This window comes from Pundamilia nyererei, unplaced genomic scaffold (genome assembly GCF_000239375.1).
Source record: "Pundamilia nyererei isolate P.nyererei 1_Seehausen unplaced genomic scaffold, PunNye1.0 scaffold00005, whole genome shotgun sequence".
Lineage (NCBI taxonomy): Eukaryota > Metazoa > Chordata > Actinopteri > Cichliformes > Cichlidae > Pundamilia > Pundamilia nyererei.
In genome coordinates, this window is record NW_005187406.1 from 7,777,634 (window position 1) to 7,792,274 (window position 14,641).

The window sequence follows — 14,641 nt, forward strand, 5'->3', positions numbered from 1 at the left end:
GTGAGTGCGAATGGTTGTCTGTCTCTGTGTGTTGGCCCTGCGACAGACTGGCGACCTGTCCAGGGTGTACCGCGCCTCTCACCCCATGACAGCTGGGATAGGCTCCAGCGCCCCTGAAAAGGAGAAGCGGAAGCAAATGGATGGAAAAACAAAACAACAAACACGAAAACACCAGACATTATGATACAGACTTATAATTTGCACCGATGTTTTTTCGAAATTCTATTCTGGAAAAGTGAGCGCGAGAGCCCTCGGTGCGCCTGCGAGCTGCTGAAGTCAAAGTAAACTTTATTGTCACCTCCGCTACACACAGTCCAGTATGTAGAGAGACGAGACGACGAGGCTCCAGTTACAGCAGTGCAAGTAAACAAACAATAAATATAAGAACAGTAAGAAAATAAATATACGCTTTAGTACTCGAGGTAAAGGGATCAATAACAATTTAAAATTTATAATTTACAGTTTGATGATTTAAAGTCTCACACACAACCTGTCGAAAGGGGAAGGGCGGCTGCTTCCAAACAGAGCACATTTCATTCAGAATGTTGTAAATTATGTATTCATGATTTGAATCCTGGGTTGTGTGAAATACACCTTAGACAAAGTGAATCTGTGAACTAAGGTGTAGGTCTGTTAGGTTATGCTGTGGTGATCCTCGGGTTGAGGGATGGGTGTTCATACTGGAGTGCAAAACTAAAACCAATGGAAGATGGACAAGAAAAGTTCAAAGCCATCAGGTGCTCAGTTTAGAAAAAAGAGAAGAGGAGGAGAAACGAGCAAAAGATACAGATAAGCAGATGTGTGATTGGATAATGGCAGGTTATCCTGAAACAATCAGTCAGAATCAGAATACTTTATTAATCCCTGAGGAAATTATGTGGGTTACAGTTGCTCCAAAAAGAAATGGTAAAAATAGTAACAGACTAAACTCCAAACATTATGTTACAGATTTTAATATTAATTAGTCCTTGTCAATTGTTGATTTGTCCTGTTCTCATTGTATGACGAATTATGATGGCTGTTTGGTAGCCGTTTGCATACAATGCATACTATCTCTCTCTTTGTGTGTGTGTGTGTGTGTGTGTGTTTCTCTTTGGTGAATTTCGACAACAGTTTTATGTTAATGTACAATCCTTAATGTTTTGTAGCGCTTCACACTACATTCAGTCATTCACCCAGTCACACACACATTCACACACTGGCGATGGCAAGCTACATTGTAGCCACAGCTGCCCTGGGGCGCACTGACAGAGGCGAGGCTGCTGGACACAGGCGCCACCGGGCCCTCTGACCACCACCAGTAGGCAAACATGGGGTTAGTATCTTGCCCAAGGATATTTGGCATGCAGCCAGGAGGCAGCCTGGGATCGAACCGCCGACCTTCTGATTAGTGGCTGACCTGCTCTGCCACCTGAGCTACAGCCCTTAAGACCAAGTGAAGATCAAGGCGATGTGAAAATAGTTCACATCAGATTTCTGTTAAACTAAACAAGCAATCTATGTTGCAAGCTAACAACAGCTGTCCTCAGTCTCCTGCACTGGTGAGACCAGCAACATGCAGGGGTGCATTTAAAAGGGAGGCAACGGGTGTCATTCACCTAATTTAAATGTAGTTTCAATGTGTTCAGTTCAATACGACACAGTACTCTTATACAAACAGTTACAAACGCTTCTTATGTTGACGTGTCTTCAGCTGTTACCTGTTGTCTGCAGCATACTAGTGTGTTTTAATTAGCATTGAGAGCCAGATGCTGCAGCTTTTCTGCTCAGACGTTACAAGACAATGAACTAGGAGGAACAATGAAACGCTCATACAGAGTATGGCTATGTCCTCAGTGTTAATGAACACGAGAGGCAGGTTTGGGGGGTTTTTTTGTATCCGGTTGTTCAGTGATGACGCGACGAATCCTACTTCCGGGTCTAAAGTAGTCTGCGTTTAATATGGCTTTTGTGTTGTTAACATGTTTAATGTTATGTATTTTCTTCTATTTGATCTCAAAAAGCTCCTAAAACAGTCAGTGATCACTGTTGACCTCCCTCGGCTTTTATTACCACTAATCATTTATTTAAGCTCAGTTTTTAAAACCTTAGGATGTAACTACAGCCCAGCCCATGCAGCAGTATATGAATGACTAACCTCGTATTGTGGATGGATTATCTCAGTTGTTCTCCAGGCTGAAGTTTGGTCCTTTTACAGCATCCTGCCATGCGATTACATTTGTTCCTGACCACTGAGAACACTCACGTTGGAAAAAAAAAGTTAGCTTGTTTATATTAAGCTAACATAGCTGTGTCGCTAGCGGTCACGTAGCACATCATTATATACCAGCTAGCCCAACTTCAGTAACCCTACAAATGTCACTGCTGTTTAGTTTTCTGTCTTCATTTATGCTGGAAGTGATAGCAGAGCTGTACGTTTTAATTTGTTTCCAAAACCCCGCAGTCAGGACATGCTATATTGTATTTAGATAGAAGCTAGCGAGCTAACTCCCTGCTAACTTCTAACTCCGTTAAATGTCATAAATTCCGTTTTCATGGATGCCTGGATGTTAAACTCAATTGTTACACCTGGTAGAGCAGAACGCTGATCATTTTATTAAAGATGAAAGACTTTAGACAGTTTTTCAACTCTCAGTAATGCCACAGTGATCGTTTGATATATGGACCTGCAGCGGAGTTTAGACCCAGACACGGCTAGTGACGTCAGACTGAACAATTGGATTGTGTTGTCTAAAGCTGAAAGTACACCTCTGATTTCTATTGTATGAAGATGCCCCAGTTGATTTAATACATGGATCTAATTTATGCTCTGAACTTTGACTGAGTGACTTTTTTTTCATTGACAGGATGCAGGATTTAACAGTAAAATGCTGATATTTACACACATGGGTGAGGTTTGACAAATGTGCCTCAAAGTGACTAAAAACTGTGTTACTGTCGCAATAAAATGGAAAATCTAATTGCAGTTTACACCAAACCATCCTGTACAACAACATGGGCGTGTTATGCATTATCAAACATGGATACCCCAACAAAATCTTCAGTTTAATTAAAGTTCTTAATTTTATTTAATTTTGATTCTGTAGAATTCGATTCGCCACAACCTGTCTCTGAACCGGTATTTCATCAAAGTGGCTCGGTCTCAGGAAGAGCCAGGTAAAGGCTCATTCTGGAGGATCGACCCCGCCTCTGAAGGCAAGCTGATAGAACAAGCCTTCAGGAAGCGCAGGCCCAGGGGTGTGCCCTGCTTCAGGACCCCTGTAGGGCCATTGTCCTCCAGGTAAAGCATCTTGATGCTACGCATACATGACTGTAAAAAGTTTCCTGTACAGTTATATAGTGTGTTTTTTATGGCTGGGATGAAAACTGTACTTTACTTTTACTTTTCCAGGAGTGCTCCAGCTTCTCCAAGCCACACTGGGGCACTGTCAGCCCACTCTAGTGGGGTCCAGACCCCAGACAGCCTGTCCAGAGAGGGCTCCCCAGTCCCCATGGAGCCAGAGCCAACTCCACCACCAGCCCCAACCCAAGCCACAACAATCCAGCCCAAACTCGCTGTCATCCAAGAGGCCCGCTTTGCACAGAACTCCCCAGGTAAAACATTGGGTTTAGGTTTTTGCCCTTTTTATGAACCATATAACATCTAGTGTGTGCAGAGTGATCACATGTGGGCCTTAACAGATGCATTCACATTTTTCAGTTTTTTGTGACAAAAAAGACAGCAGTACCACCACCACCCCATATTAAACCCTCTTCTGTGACAGTGTACAGTGTTTGTGTGCTCCTGCACATCTTTATCTGAGTGAATGACATCTGCTTTAACCTTTATCACACCGTTTGACAGGCTCCCCTCTCAGCAATCAGCCAGTATTGATCGCTGTGCAGCGCCAGATGCCTCAAACGACCATGAAGCCTGTGACCTATGCCATGGCCACACCAGCCATTGTTACGACTACAGTTAGCTCTGCCCCTGTCATGCAGACTGTGCATGTTGTTCACCAGATCCCAGCTGTCACCATGGCAACTGTTGGTGGACAGCCTGCTTCTGCAGTGAGCAGCGAACCTCAGGAGAATGGAAGCAGAGAGCACAAGGAGATCAAAGGTGGTGCTCTTTTTGTTGTTGTTGTTTTGGTTTGTTTTTGATTCTATGAGCATGTGTAATTTTTGATATTTTTGTGTGCAGTAAAAGTGGAGCCGGTCCCATCCATTACAGCCTCCTCCATAGGTGGAGTCAGTCGTATCATCCAGAGCTCTCAAGCTGCTCCTCTGACTACAGTTACCATCGTGCAACAAGCTCCGCTCGGTCAGCACCAACTCCCAATAAAGGCCATCACACAGAATGGGACCCATCTGGTCCCCATTAGTACTGCCGCTAGCGCAGGTGAGTCGGACACACACACAGTCAAACCAGCACTTCATTAATAAAGGCCAGTTTTAAAAAACCTACAGCATGGTTGGTGGAAGTGAAGGTTTGAACTAGAAACCAGGTGAAAATAGGAATAAAGGCCTGCCTCTACCATTAGTCCTAAGTATCTGAGTGCTTCTTCCACCATTCCTTGTCATGTCTCCTGATGCTTCATATCTGAGACTGACTGGTAACTTATTCTTAACAAATAACCTGGTTGAGAGCAGGCTATGTTCAGAGCTTTGGTTTAAACAAATTCTTTTATGGTCAGCATGTGTCTGTGTTGGACAAACACATTTTATATGTGCAAGTTGTTAAGCTGTACCTCAAGCACAACTGTGCATTCACTGGAATTCATGTAATCAGTTTGTGATGATGAAAAGGTGTATATGTTGTTTATACTTGATGGTAATCTACCAGTAAGTCTCATTTTAAATTGCTGGAATTGCAGGTAGTAGGATACAGATTAGAAAATTGCTTAGTTGTATTTGGAGGCAATTTGTTACCAAGGATAGCTGTTCAATCAATTCAATTGATTTCTCTTTGATCTGCCACCAAACAAAAGCAGTTTCCACATCTCCTTTATTAGGCTTTAGGAGAATAACCTTCATAACATTCACCTTCAGTTATTTTAAAAAGGTTATTTTATAGCTCTGTGCACTAAATCCACTATTTCTTTCCAGGTAATTTATAGGTTGTTGATGATGTTTATCATCATTTTATTATGCTGATCTGATACTGTCTGATTGGAATAAGACTCACTCACCTGGATCATTTGTTCGGAGAAGAATAATCACATGACAGTAATGCCTCTTTTTATGAGGGTGCATAGAGCCCAAAGCAAAAAGCCCAGCTTAACAGAAAGTTAATCACCATCATTAACACCTACCTAACAACTACTTCTGTAGTATGCCACTGAGATTTCAATCATCTCAGCCTGTACTGGAGAAACATGCATAGTAGAAACGATTGCAGCAATCCTCCCTGTAAAGTAAATGATCAGATTGAGTTTAGGTCTATATTGATACCAATGGTATACAAAGATCTCTGCTAATTATGGTGCTTGTAAGTAGAATTGGAGCACAAATTATTATATGAACATGCTGACTCAAAAACAACACAGATTCACACTCGTTCCATTTGAAGTAAATGATCTGAAGGCATGTTTGAGCACCTTGCTGTATATATTGCAATCGTAGTGATGTAAACCTTATGTAGCCAGAAGATGGAGATGCTATGTTGAGGATCTCCAAACATTGCCATATAACCTAGCTTCGATGATCTACAGTCTCTCTTACCTTGTGACTAATGTGAGTCCACCTCAGTTTGACATGTTTTACAACCAACGTTACCCAGCAGGGTCATTTCCGTTGCTGTTGTACATGCCTGGCTTTTGTGATTGTCTGTGTGCTCTAGTGCACCTCAAAGACACGCATGTTGGGTTAATTGGTAACTCTTAATTAGCTACTGGGTTTTTGCAGGGATGGCATCATGATAGATTTGTCAACATGCTTCCTTGTACCCTGCCTGTCACCTCTCACTAGTTATTATGAAGCTGTAACAATACTTTTCGACGATATCACGGGAAGATTTTGAGACCATCCTGCATATAACAGTGAAAAAGTTAACTTTTTACATTTTTCAACTAATTTTACCAATTGTAAGTTTTAGTGAGTATTTAAGATTATTTGTTCATTTTACAAATGATTTCGATAACTGCATTACAGATCGCGAGGTGAAATATAGTTTAGAACCTATTAATAAAGAGACTACAACGAACAAGAGCTACCATCCAAAAAATGTAATTAATGGAAATCTAATTAATATAAATGGAGCATTATGGAATTAGTGGAAGTGGTTCTAATAAATAAAGAGCGCATTTACTGTGAAACAGGACATGAAACAATACACACATACAGGCTAATTATCATCATGGAGCTCTGCTCTCTGACATAGATGTAACTCTGTGAAGCTGGGTTTAAGAAATCAGGCTCCATTTTTTTATAAACATGTTTAGCGCCATGTTCTGTCAGCATGACGTCATGTGATTGTTTGGTTAGTTGCAGCTAATAGGCTTACATTAGTTTATGTTAGCTAACCAGTGACAGAATCAATAACTGGGAGTAAAATAACGACACTAAAACTAAAAATCAGTTTGAAGGGGACTTTTGTGCTGCCCTAGGCTGCAACAATGAGTTTTATGTTAAAGCCGAGAACATACTGCCCACTGTCTGTGTCTCTAGCAGTAAGTGGCTGTTGGCTGTCTGGCTAGCTGCGCTGAAATGGGGAAATCCAGCTGTTAGCTGTAATGTTCAGGTTTGTAAAGTACTTTAGTGTTTGTTAACAGTCTGATTGGCCCAGGAGAAGAGGCTGTTTGTGAGTCTGGAGGTGGGGGACCTCACTGACCTGAGTCCCTGACCAGAGGGCAACAGGTCAAACAGGTGGTGGTAGTAATGCTTCTCTTAAGACAGGAGGTGATGGCCTCCAGTGGTGGCAGAGGACAGCCAGTGATTTTTTTTTTTTTTTTTTTTACCCGCTGCACAGCCTTCCTGTTCTCAATGGAGAGCTCTACTGAGGAGCGGTAGAAGGCCAGCAGCAGCTTCTGGTCCAGGTTGTCGTTCCTCGGGACACAGATGAAGTGCAGCTGCTGGTGGGCCTTCTTTAACAGGGTGATGATAAAGAAACCTGAAGGTGGAGACAGATTCCACCTGTTCTCTATTTATAGTGAGAGGGGAGTGGACCTGTCTGTGCCTCCTGAAGTCCATTATGAGTTCTTTTGTTTTAAGGACGTTCAGTTTCAGGTTGTTTTCTGAGCACCAGTGGGACAAGTTCTCCATCATCTCCATCAGAGATGAGCTGAACCATAGTGTGGTCATTGGCATACTTGACAAGGGCTGTGGGGGAGGGGTGGCTTCAAACCGAGCAAAGAAGGTTTGAAGCTCAAAGAAGGTGTTGAGGTCCTGCGAGTTTGAGGCTCCTGTCAGGGGTTATTACTAAACTAAAGTGAAAGAGTGCTGCTACTGTGCTACAAGGATTCTGACAGTTTGCATAACTCTGGGGCGTTGATGAGCTGTTACTACTTGGGAAGTATTATTGTTATTATCATTATTATTAATAGCTCTGATCTTACCAGAGTACAAGGAACATTGGAAATTCATTCTTTGTCTTGGTCCTAGTTTGGATCATTTTCTCTCTGTGTAACTCTCTGAGCTTGACTCCTTCTAGAAGTGGTGATAAGAGTCGCCTTTCAGGAGCTTCTGCCATTGTTTGGTGATACCTTCCACATCAGTATCAGTGCTGCTTCTGCCTCGATCATGTCTTCCTCTTCTCATGTTGGGTTCTAGCCAGTGTGAATGCTACATGTATTATTTGTACCACCTTGGGGTAGGAATTGGTATTGCATTTTTATTGTAGTAAAGTACAGTGCAGGCCTGTATTAACCAGAGCTGATATCTCCTCAGCATAGATGTTTTGGATGTTAAGTCCAGCAGTTGTTTCTTCACATTCTTGATGGCTTCAGTTTGTTTTGGAAGTTCCTAAACTAATTTGAAATACAGGACTATAACACTCCATATTGAACCTTATTCATCTTCTCTTCTTTCCCACCAGCTGTTGCAAACCCTCTGCATCTCCTGGCAACTCACGCTTCAGCCTCAGCTTCCCTCCCCACTAAAAGGCAGAACGGAGAACTGCAAGACCAGCCTGAGACAAAGAGGGTGAAAATGGAGGAAGAGGAGAACGAAGCAGCGGCTGCCAACCGCAACAACGGCACCACGGACAGAGCGGGAGAAGGAGGGGTCAGTGAGCAGGTCGGCGACAAGTAGCCCGCCCGCTCCCAACGGCTCCCATCTGCATCCTGACCCCTGCTCTCCTGTACGCATTGAGCCACACATCTGACCTGGTGTCATTATCTTACTCCAAGGTGCCAAAAAGCGAAGGACTACAGAATGTGCAAACTCTTCTCGACCTCTCCTCCATGTATTTCCGACCACGAAACGTGATGCAAAAACTAAAAGACCAAACCTAAAAATGGAATTGAGAGAGTTACTGACGACTGTAAATGCCCAATGTTTGAGACCCAGATGGCGAGAGGAAGCACAGAAAGGAAAAAAGATTTGAAAATCCACATTAAAGGAAAAAAAGAGGCTTTTTTTTCCTTTTTTTTTTTGTATTTTAGCAACAATGAGTCCCAAAACTCACCCAAAGAAGACAAGGAGTCTTATCCTGGTAGCATTACAGACAAGCGCTTAACTGTGTGTCAGATAGAAACAGCAAACAAGTGATCTCACCAGTAGTGTATTCCACAAGGGGAAGTGTGTGTGTGTGTACGTGTGGACATTCCCATCTTCGGCAGCTAGCCTCCATGTCGACCTAGCTAACCCAGTTGTGAGTAGATATGCAGTATTCTGTTGTACAAGTGTATCTTTGGATATTTTGAGTCTTTCTCCATTTCCCGAGGCACAGATACTATCTAGTAATAAGATAACTAAAGCTATAAGTGGCGTCATTACAACATTATTTTTCTTTTTGTTTGTTTGTTTTTTTTAATAATTTATTTTTTTTAATATTGCTGTTTTTGTATGTGGACTCTGTTCGGTGAAATGAATGTAGTCTCCAATTTTTTTTTTCCTTTTATTGAAAACACTATGGAGTTAATGCCCGTTTTCTGCTCATTCATGCAAATTAAATTCCTTTTATCACTGTACATCTACAGAATTTTCATATTTTACAAATAGCCTAAGAGTTAAAAATATATTCCCATGTGTATTTGACCGTATGCTTCATTGAGCTTGCATGTTATGGTTCTAGAAACAATGTACCTGAGCAGATTATCCGACTATGGAACTGAAGAAAATTTTGACTGGATCTACACTGATTCTGACCAGTGCTGCACTTAACCTCTAGTTCTTTCTTCTTTTTTCTTTTTTTTTTTTAAATTGCATTTTTTAATTTGTATATTTCTAGTTTTCCTTTGTTTTGTTTTCCTGTCATTGGCTGTTTTTTGTTACCTTTGTGTTGAAGTTGGCTGGATTCTTTTACTCCTTTCAGGCTACTAAAAAAAGTCTATTCAGATTGTATTCTATGTTACACAAAGAAAAGCAAGTGATAGGTGTTTGTTCTGCTTCAGTGGAAAAATGCTTTTTTTTTTTTTTTTTTTTATAAATTTATTTAAAACACAATCTCCTAGTTTGTATTTCTTTGAGTAAATGCCTTTTCTGATGGGCAAATGATGCAAACTCACCGTCTCATAATTTTTAAATTTTTGATGGAACGATGGGGACATCTGGGGTGGAGGTGAGGCATGTTAAGTTTTGTTAAAGGCTTCAGAAAGCATTCCTCACATTAAATTGTCCAAGGAAGGCAGTGGAAATGTCCTTTTACAGTTTTCCTAAAGGAACAAACACACTGGCTCACACAATTCCAGCCTGAATGTGACATTTATGTTTATAAAAAGGTGTACAGGTATACTGGATCACCTGTAGAAACCCTTACATTTACAGTTGGTTGAACTGTAAAGATATTTTAAGAAAATTCCAATCAGTCAACCGTAGCATTCAAATTTAGGACATTCTCTTAATTATGAATTGGATGCATTGAAATGTGATTAAAAGGAAGTTTAACAAAGTCACAGGTACAGTTGTTTCTGGTGTATTAATCAAGCGTAGGAGGGCTTGTTTTGGTAGTGCTTAGAGTTTTACACAGCAAGTGCAGTTCATGCATTTTTGACTGAATATGAAGGATGGACATGCCCGTTCTGATGTAATGCATTGGTATTTACTTTGAAGACTACAGTTTAATATTTTAGCCAGATCTATATTTTCTGGAGCCAAAAGTGACCATATATGGCTAAGAAATTGGGGGTATTCACTGCAGTTGAGCCAGGACCATAGCAGCGGTTGCTACTATGATAGCTCTCAGTGAAAAGCAGTGAACTCAACTGAACGGCAAAAATATTTATTTGGAACTATTGTTTTTGTTTTGACAAATGCATTATCAATAAAACATCTTAGTTGAAATGAAACACTGAAGACTTCCCTGTTTTTAGGGGTAACCGTGCCAATCAGCATGCAGCAACACACACTTGATGCCAACTGTAAACAATTACTTCATGTGTAGTTAAAGCTTCCATTTGTTTATGAGAAACATGGCTGCAGTAGCTTTAGCAGGACATAACTGTAAGAAGTTATGGCTCCAGAAGTGAAATAAAAAATGGCAGATTCAGTGGTGTAGCTCCAGGTCATGTTGCCAGGCAATTTAAATACTTAACTTTATCATACTATAGGGATTAGTTTGACACAAAGTTGCCTTTGTAGTGCAACCTCTGCTCTGGCCATTATTCAAAGCTTCAAGTTACACAATTTTTAAAATGTATCCATACTTCTATGACTTTCCAATTCGCACACTTTAGTAAATTTTGTGCCCAAAATGCTGATCTTGTTACCAAATGTATCCTTAAAATATTAGTTAGCTGCAGGGCCAGTGCTGATGTGATTAAAAACAGCAGTAAGACAGTCAACAGTTACACAGATTCAGTGTGTTACATGTGGTTTCCACGTCACAGTAGGCATGAAACAGCACATTATTATAACTGAAAAATTTTAAAAATTTTATTCACAAATTTAAATGCAGGTTTTACAATCATTCTGCGTGTGTAAGAAGCAGGTTGGCTTTTCAGTTTGTGCAGCATCCCTCCTGTAGTCAGTACCCGCCAAGTCCCGTGTATATTCAGCGTTACACCTACAAAAGTACAATGCGACCCAAAAAGTGACACACGTGATGTAAATTTTGCAATGAATCAACAAAATGTTGTCAAGCAGCTGACAAATGGAGAGAGAGGGGAAAAAGCACCCATTAACAGCGTGGCTTATACAAGTTCAACCGAGTTGGATCCACACTGAGATGTCCCATTTATGAATGAATGAAAGATGGCGCCAGTGAGGTCGGCTGCCGTCACGACTGCTCCGACCACTTTTTCTTTGTCTTTGTTTTTTAAGTTAGTTTTCAGCGTTTCTAAATCGGCAAAATCATCACCATTGGGTACATTAGGTATGACAGTGACACTCTTGTTTCTATTGGTATACAATGTACTCACAATTCGAAGCTTTTAACTCCGGATCCGAGCTGGCCGAGTGAGATCTTACCCTTCATTCTAATTTGTGTTGTACAGTTATTTCATTTTTAACCTTAATTTATATTTTATTCCTTCCTAGTTAAATTTACCCTTTTTAATTTTTCATATTTATTTCCTATCTTATTCATAGCCTTTTCCTTTTTTGTTTTCTTTAGGTCACGAGCAGTTGTCCAAGCATTTCACTACATATCGTACTGTGTATGACTGTTTACGTGACAAATAAAATTTGAATTTGAATTTATGGCCCAACAAACAACACAGCACTTCACTTTGCATTAGCTGAATTAGCTTCAGAGTGAAGAGGTGAAGTTACTTTTACCAAAAGTGACGTGGTGATCTTTAAGGACATTTCTGATTAATCATACTGGGCTGAATATTGAATACAAGTGCATTCTTAAAGCAAATTTTAAATGTTACAGTTGATCTCAGCTGCTGCTAGCAAACTTCTTTTGTTATTTATTAAGGAAATATACTTGTTTGGCTATTAAGCTCCCTGTTGTGGCAGAAACATTCACTCAACATTCACTTTTAACATTTCAGCATTTTGGTAAATGTGGATTTTTTGCAAAAAGATTTGAATATTCTAGAGGTAAACAGAAAACTAAGGCTAGCAGCTAGTTAGCTTTTTCTTTTTTATATTATACACATGCAAAAATAAATTTTCTATTTGAACACTTAAAGTTGTTTCATGACCTCAATTACTGAACTAGAAGGTGTTTATTAGAAGGGCTGGTTAGTGACTTGTTTTACTTTTCAACAAAGCTGTGCTAATTATTTCCACTCTTTCTGCTTTACTTAGCTAAACTGCTACCAGCCAAAGCTTTTGATTCACCGTACAGACTTAAGAGTATTACTCTTTTCACTGAACTCCCACTTTGAAAAAAAAGAAAAGAAAAAGGACTTTGCTTTCACAAACTGAACAAATTAAATAAATAAATAAATAATCAAAATGTGGAGATAATGCTGAGTCACTTGAATGCCAAGGCTTCATTATCTATCGGGTAAATGGGATGCTAAGACTAGAAGCCAGTTACCTTAAATTAGCATAAGTTTAAACAGGAAAAACTCTGCTAGTTTCTATATAGAGAAATTACAGTCAACTAGTCTTCTGTCATCCTCTTTTTGAGTTTGTAACAAGAACTAAATGTATTTATTGTCAAAGTGCAAAATGTGGGCCAAACCAACTGAGAAAGTATCAATTTTGCTGGAACTTTTGTTTTTACCTTTAGTGCCCGGGAAACTCTTTTAAACTCTTTTAATAACAACCAATAATTTTCCTTCTTTCCATTTGTGAAAAATTTGTGCCAGTAAAAAATGTCATGTCGTCAACAAAGCTGACATGTCAATATGTTCCTATGGCAACAAAACTACTACTACTAACCAAAGTGGTGTAAGTAACAGTGACAAAATGTGTTATTTTTACCCTTTTGTTTAAACAAACTGAACAGCACTAATTGACAGACTTAAGACACCTTCATCCAGACCTTATGCTAAGCTAAAGCTAACCAGCTGTGTTCTGTAGCTTCACATTTACCATACAGACATGTATCACTCTTCACTCAACAAGAAGGTAGATAACTATTTACAAATATGCCAAATTCTTTAAGCTGTGTTGATCAGGCAAATATAAAAAAAATCTGCAAAACAAAACAAAAAATAATAATTAAGGAAATTATGTATTGCACAATGTCAAGGACGAGTGATTTCTTTTGCTACTATTCTGTACAGTTTGTGAGTAGAAGTTCTGTCTGGCAGGTTGTGTATATACAATGTCTACAAGAAAATTTAGTAATACTAAGGTGGCATTCTGTTTGGGGCTGTAGATGTTTCTGCAGATAATTAAGACCAAAGTGAAGAAAAACAGTCATCTTCATTCTGATCCTGCTTTTAAACGCTTAGTATGGTACACTAGTATACACAAATACTTGATATATATGAGACAACAATATGTGCACACATACAGATTCTCTCCAGTTTCAGAGGCACTCCCTATTGTTAGGTCAGGTGGTGTTAGTTGACAAAAATCTCTAAATTCTCATTCTAACTATCAGAATCATCTGTGTGATTAAAAATATCCATCCTTTGTAAATTCCTCGGAAGACGTCTTAAAAAGCGGCAAGTTGTCCTTTCAAAAAATAACTTTGTCTTTTATATTCCCCTTGTGTTTTGTTTAGGAGGAAATCGTCCGTGTCCCTCAGTGCAGGTCGATGAAATCTGAATCACTGTTCATACCTCCAGCCAACCACCTTTCCATAGAGGCCCCCCTCCCACCCCAAAAAATTCCTTTTGTCTTTTTCCTTGTTCTCCCTTCATTTAATGCTCTTTTTACAGAGTCTGTCAAGATAGCGAGAAGTGAAACAAAAAACTTCTCTAACTGCCTTGAAAATAAAAAGACTGTAGAGAAAAACAAAACAGGTTGTTTAATAGGAAGTCTGAAGAGAGGTCAAAGGTCATATTTTCTCATCGGTCATCTCCAGGAACTGGGCATACACATCTCTGGAACACTCTCCTTTTTGGTTGAACAGAAACTTGTAGTAGCTGCCATCAGCACAAATAGCTATAAATTGAGGAGAAGGAGAAAAAAATTAAAAATGAGTGTTTGTACCAATAGCACACAAAGAATTCACCATATGGTACTACATCAGATTAGGAAGTTATAAAAATTACAAAATATTGCTTTTTCATGATTGACAGACTATTCAATTAAATTTTATTTATATAGCGCCAAATCACAACAAAAGTCAGACATGACCAAACACTGCTCCTCAGTGAATCAGAGGCACTAGCTAGTTTTCAGGAAGAGAAGGTGAATAGCTGATGGGTAACAAATTCACAAAGGCCTATTTACTTGACTCTACTTGGCTTTTAGGGTTTTCCATTAGGTGGTAGCACCTTACCAGGTACCTAGTAGTGATGTCACTGAATGAGTCATGAGAGTGCCTCCATCACAAGAATCAAACCTGCCACTTTTAAACCTGGCAATTAGGGCTGAACGATATATCGAATTTGCGATAATATCGCGACATGATCAAGTGCAATTTTCTAACCGCAAAGGCTGCGATTATACTCTGGACATGTCCAAATTCATGGGCTGCATCCTCCTG

The 14,641-nt window shown here is 39.8% G+C and overlaps 2 protein-coding genes across 3 annotated transcripts in view; one reads left to right on the plus strand and one right to left on the minus strand.

Moving 5' to 3' along the window:
* Nucleotides 1-9,355, plus strand: part of foxk2a (forkhead box K2a) — a 17,697-nt gene extending 8,342 nt beyond the window's left edge. The window contains exons 5-9 of the mRNA XM_005721925.2: nucleotides 3,087-3,280; nucleotides 3,392-3,594; nucleotides 3,845-4,102; nucleotides 4,184-4,381; nucleotides 8,015-9,355. Of these exons, the coding sequence (XP_005721982.1) occupies nucleotides 3,087-3,280; nucleotides 3,392-3,594; nucleotides 3,845-4,102; nucleotides 4,184-4,381; nucleotides 8,015-8,229 (1,068 nt within the window). The 3' untranslated portion in view covers nucleotides 8,230-9,355. The remainder of the gene's footprint in view (nucleotides 1-3,086; nucleotides 3,281-3,391; nucleotides 3,595-3,844; nucleotides 4,103-4,183; nucleotides 4,382-8,014) is intronic.
* A 2,649-nt stretch (nucleotides 9,356-12,004) lies between these two features.
* The window catches only part of wdr45b (WD repeat domain 45B), an 11,666-nt gene continuing 9,029 nt past the window's right edge, over nucleotides 12,005-14,641 (minus strand). For both annotated transcript variants that reach the window (XM_005721926.2, XM_005721927.2), the window contains exon 10: nucleotides 12,005-14,094. In XM_005721926.2, the coding sequence (XP_005721983.1) occupies nucleotides 13,988-14,094 (107 nt within the window). In that variant the 3' untranslated portion in view covers nucleotides 12,005-13,987. The remainder of the gene's footprint in view (nucleotides 14,095-14,641) is intronic.